Below are 4,246 nucleotides of genomic sequence, written 5' to 3' on the forward strand. Positions count from 1 at the left end.
GTCTCCACTTTATGCATTTTTCAAATTTGCTTTGGGGGCGGAGTTATCCTTTCACAGGGGGGTAAGTTACACTTTAAGTGGCTCAGAACTTCTATCGAAGCATCCTGGGCCTCCATAACACCTCAGCAGTGCCACAGGCTGATTGCCTCCATGCCACGCCACATTGAAGCAGTCATTTCTGCAAAATGATTCCCCACCAAGTACTGAGTGCAGAACTGAACATAATTATTTGAAGGTTGACTTTTTTTGTATTAAAAACACTTTTCTTTTATTGGTCGGATGAAATGTGCTCAATTTTTGAGATAGTGATTTTTGATTTTTCTTTACTTTTTTGCCAAAATCACCAATTTTAAAACAATAAAGGCTTGAACTACTTCAGTTGGTGTGCAATGAATCTAAAATATATGAAAGTTTAATGTTTATCAGTACATTACAGAAAATAATGAACTTTATCACAATATGCTAATTTTTTGAGAAGGACCTGTATATGACACACATGACTCAGTTTTATATGATGGAAAGGGGCTTCTACTGTAAATACGTTAGCAAAAACCTATAATGAAAAGATCCCAGACTGCTTATAGATTTATCTCTTGAGAAAATACATATTATTTACATATCACAACATCGACAATTTTCTCAGCTTTAATTTAAGCCATATTTTATAAAATGAGGGTGCTTTGAATATTTTTGTGACAGATTGACGCGCATTCCGCTTTGAAACTCTACCGTTTTGTTGACATGACTCAATGCAGAATGGCTCCTGTGACAGCGCATCACTAGCTATAGCGGCTATATGCGATGTCCAATCCAGTATTATAGATCAATGGGTAAAACCCCTCCTCTACCTCAGATGACCGCCTCCATGTCCTGACTCCCATGGTGATGTCGGTGTGCAACGCTTCATCTCAGGTGGACAAAGCCATCACAACATCATTGTCATTCCGGTTTGGGACGCTCTGCAGTGTACTAGCAGGTAAGAACCAACGCTGGGATCATACAGTCCTAACAGAACTCTGTGTCCAAGTGACAATCAAACAAAACCAGATCTGGGTTCTGCTCCAGACTTGGGGTCAAAAACTTTACTTGTGTTTCCAAGAGTGGAAGGCTTTGCTTTTGAGCTTGACTACATGCAGTAGATCCTTCACAAGTTCACTACATCTGAGTAGTTTGAGGACCTCACAGTTCAGTTCAGTGAACTTATATAGCACCAAGTCACAACTAATATCTCAGGTCTTTGTACACAAAAAAACTATAAATCTAAAGAAGCCAGGAGATTGTGTTGAATTATTTCGGCCCAGTGTCCCATCCGGAGCAGCACGTTGGTGACAGTGGAGAGGAAAAACTCCTCTAGCGGCTGGGTTTGGAGGACAGGAAAGAGAGACAGAAACACAGAGGGACTGGTCCAGGTGTGTTTTCCTCTGGAGATCCTTTGGATATCATGAGTTCTGTTAAGGTTTTTTGATGGTGATTGAGCATTTTCAGTCACTTGTAAACTGTGGAATGAGCTGCCTTTGTACACAAGACAGGCCGACTCACAAATCTGCTCTCAAAACTGTTTTCTCCTTGGATTTGATTCAGTTTGAGATGTTGGTTTTAATGTTTTTACTTTTTGCTGTTTTTATGATATGGTTCATTTTACTTAGTTTATCGTTTTTATGTTTGTTTTTATGTGTTTTTATTAACGTACAGCACTTTGGCCAACGGTGTTGTTTTTAATGTGCTTTATATTGTATTGTGCTGTATTTTTTGGATCAGTGTCAGAGTGTTGTGTGAAGTTCTTTGCTGTGTTTCTGATGATGGGTCTGTGGTTTCAGGTTTCTTGTCAGATGAGCAGAAGCGTCTCATGCTGCAGAAGTTTCAAGTTCTGTGTGTCACTGGACTTTCTACCGAAGGTAACCAGATGGAGAGCAACGATTCTGCACTGATTCGCTCAAACTGCTGCTACAACCTGCCGGTACCTTCACACACAGACAACCTCAAGGTTCCTGGTGGTCCAGGTTCAGGGTTTATGGTTTCTTCAGGTGCTGAGCTCATTTCCTGTCCTGTTCTTCCAGGCCATGCTGGCATTTGTGGACTCAGCCCGCTTCCTGTTGGACCTTTACCCATCTTTCTCTAGTCTCTGTAGAGACCCAGAGGTCAGCGTTCGACAAAATGCTGCCGCCATGTTCCACCAGGTGAGAAAAACCTGTCTAGCTCACCTAGATGGACTGTCTTCAAGTCACATGACCATTCTTCCTTCTCTTTCAGGTGGCGAAGCTGCTAGGTTCTGATGTCAGCTTAATCCACAATGAGCTTCTATCTCTGCTGCAAGATGATGCCCTGGAGGTGAGTAGCTATTACTGTAGCTTTTTGTGATGTCACAGGAAATGATGTCATCACTGGCCTGCTGGTTTGATTTTATTAGAGTTCCTGGTTGCTCACATTCAGGCCTAATAAAGATGTCAAACATAAATACAGTATAAACACTACCAATAAAAACTGGCTTAAAGAAAATAGTTCTATTATAACTGTGTAACTTACAGAGAGGGATGTTTTATTTTATCAGATTGGGATTTTTATATTGTTCACTTGTTTTCTAAATTGAAATTGAATTTGGTTTGAACCAAAACTGATCATCAGATGATAAATCAGATATATCACCCCCATCATAAAGAAAACAGGTCTTGATCCGACTCACTTCAATAACCTCCGTCCCATTTCTAATCTGCCTTTCATCTCTAAAATCCTTGAAAAGGTCATCGCTAATCAGCTTCACTCACACCTCTCCAGCAATAATCTCTATGAACAGTTCCAATCAGGTTTTCCACCACAACACAGTACCGAAACTGCTCTTATGATCTTCTCCTTGCTGCTGACTCAAAACTTCTGTCAATACTCATCCTCCTTGATCTGAGCTCTGTCTTTGACACCATCTCTCATCCTATCCTCATCGACAGACTAACCTCTATCAGCATCTTAGACGCCCCACTGGACTGGTTTAAATCCTATCTTTCTGACCGCACTCAGTTCATACAGCTCAAGTCCTTCCATTCCCAGTCTTCACCAATTTCCACTGGTGTTCCCCAAGGTTCTGTACTCGGGCCTCTACTTTTCATAATCTATCTGCTCCCGCTTGGCCGCATCTTCCGTAAATTTGGTGTTCATTTCCACTCTTATGCCGACGACACTCAGCTCTACATTTCGACAAAACCAAACGCCACCTTATCATCCTCAACTCTTACCGACTGCCTCAATGAGCTCAATAACTGGTTCTCTAACAATTTCCTCCAACTAAACCATAACAAAACTGAACTCCTCCTTGTTGGGACAAAAACTCCATTTTCAAATCCCAGCATCTTCTCTTCACTCTTAACAACTCCGTTCTTTCCCCCTCGCCTCAGATCAAAAACCTAGGTGTCATCCTTGACACCACACTCTCTTTCACATCCCACATTAACAACGTGACTCGATCTGCCTACTTTCATCTTTGCAACATTAACCGTCTCCGTCCTTCACTCACTCCCCGCTCCACTGCCATCCTTGTACACAGCCTAGTAACATCCAGGATTGACTACTGCAACTCCCTACTGTTTGGCCTCCCCAATAAATCCCATCTCAAACTACAGATGGTTCAGAACTCAGCCGCCCGTGTAATCACTCAAACCTCATCCTCTGCCCACATCACTCCAGTCCTACAACAGCTCCACTGGCTCCCAGTTAAATCCCGCAGCATCTTCAAAATTCTCCTACACACCTTCAAAGCTATCCACAATCTTTCCCCTCCTTACCTATCTGACCTCCTGAACATCTCCACACCCTCCCGCTCTCTAAGATCTGCCTTCTCCTTCCACCTCTCAGTACCCCCTGCCAGCCTCATCACCACGAGAAGCAGAGCTTTCAGCCGCTCTGCTCCTCAGCTGTGGAACTCATTACCCCATGGATTACGCAATACCACCTCTCTCTCCCTGTTTAAGACCAGCCTGAAGACACATATTTTCAAATTAGCCTACAACTGTTAACTCCGATTTTCAATATATGTCTGTTTTTGTTGTCCTCACTTCGATGTTTCTCCCCCACAACCCTATTGTTCAATTTTTCTGCTTTATTGTGTTTTATTATATGACCGTTCTGTACTCCACATTTCTGTTTCTCCCACACTACCCATATCATTATATGTACAGTGGTTTGCAAAAGTATTCATACCCCTTGAACTTTTCCATATTTTGTCACATTACAACCACAAACATAAATATATTTCACTGGA

The 4,246-nt window shown here is 42.1% G+C and overlaps 1 protein-coding gene across 3 annotated transcripts in view; it reads left to right on the forward strand.

Moving 5' to 3' along the window:
* The window catches only part of ppp4r4 (protein phosphatase 4, regulatory subunit 4), a 25,284-nt gene that overhangs the window by 12,392 nt on the left and 8,646 nt on the right, over positions 1 to 4,246 (forward strand). For all 3 annotated transcript variants that reach the window (XM_014022659.1, XM_014022660.1, XM_014022661.1), the window contains exons 9-12: positions 854 to 976; positions 1,818 to 1,957; positions 2,058 to 2,177; positions 2,251 to 2,328. In XM_014022659.1, coding sequence (XP_013878113.1) covers positions 854 to 976; positions 1,818 to 1,957; positions 2,058 to 2,177; positions 2,251 to 2,328 — 461 coding nt within the window. The remainder of the gene's footprint in view (positions 1 to 853; positions 977 to 1,817; positions 1,958 to 2,057; positions 2,178 to 2,250; positions 2,329 to 4,246) is intronic.

The sequence above is a fragment of the Austrofundulus limnaeus genome, unplaced genomic scaffold (genome assembly GCF_001266775.1).
Source record: "Austrofundulus limnaeus strain Quisiro unplaced genomic scaffold, Austrofundulus_limnaeus-1.0 Scaffold337, whole genome shotgun sequence".
NCBI lineage: Eukaryota > Metazoa > Chordata > Actinopteri > Cyprinodontiformes > Rivulidae > Austrofundulus > Austrofundulus limnaeus.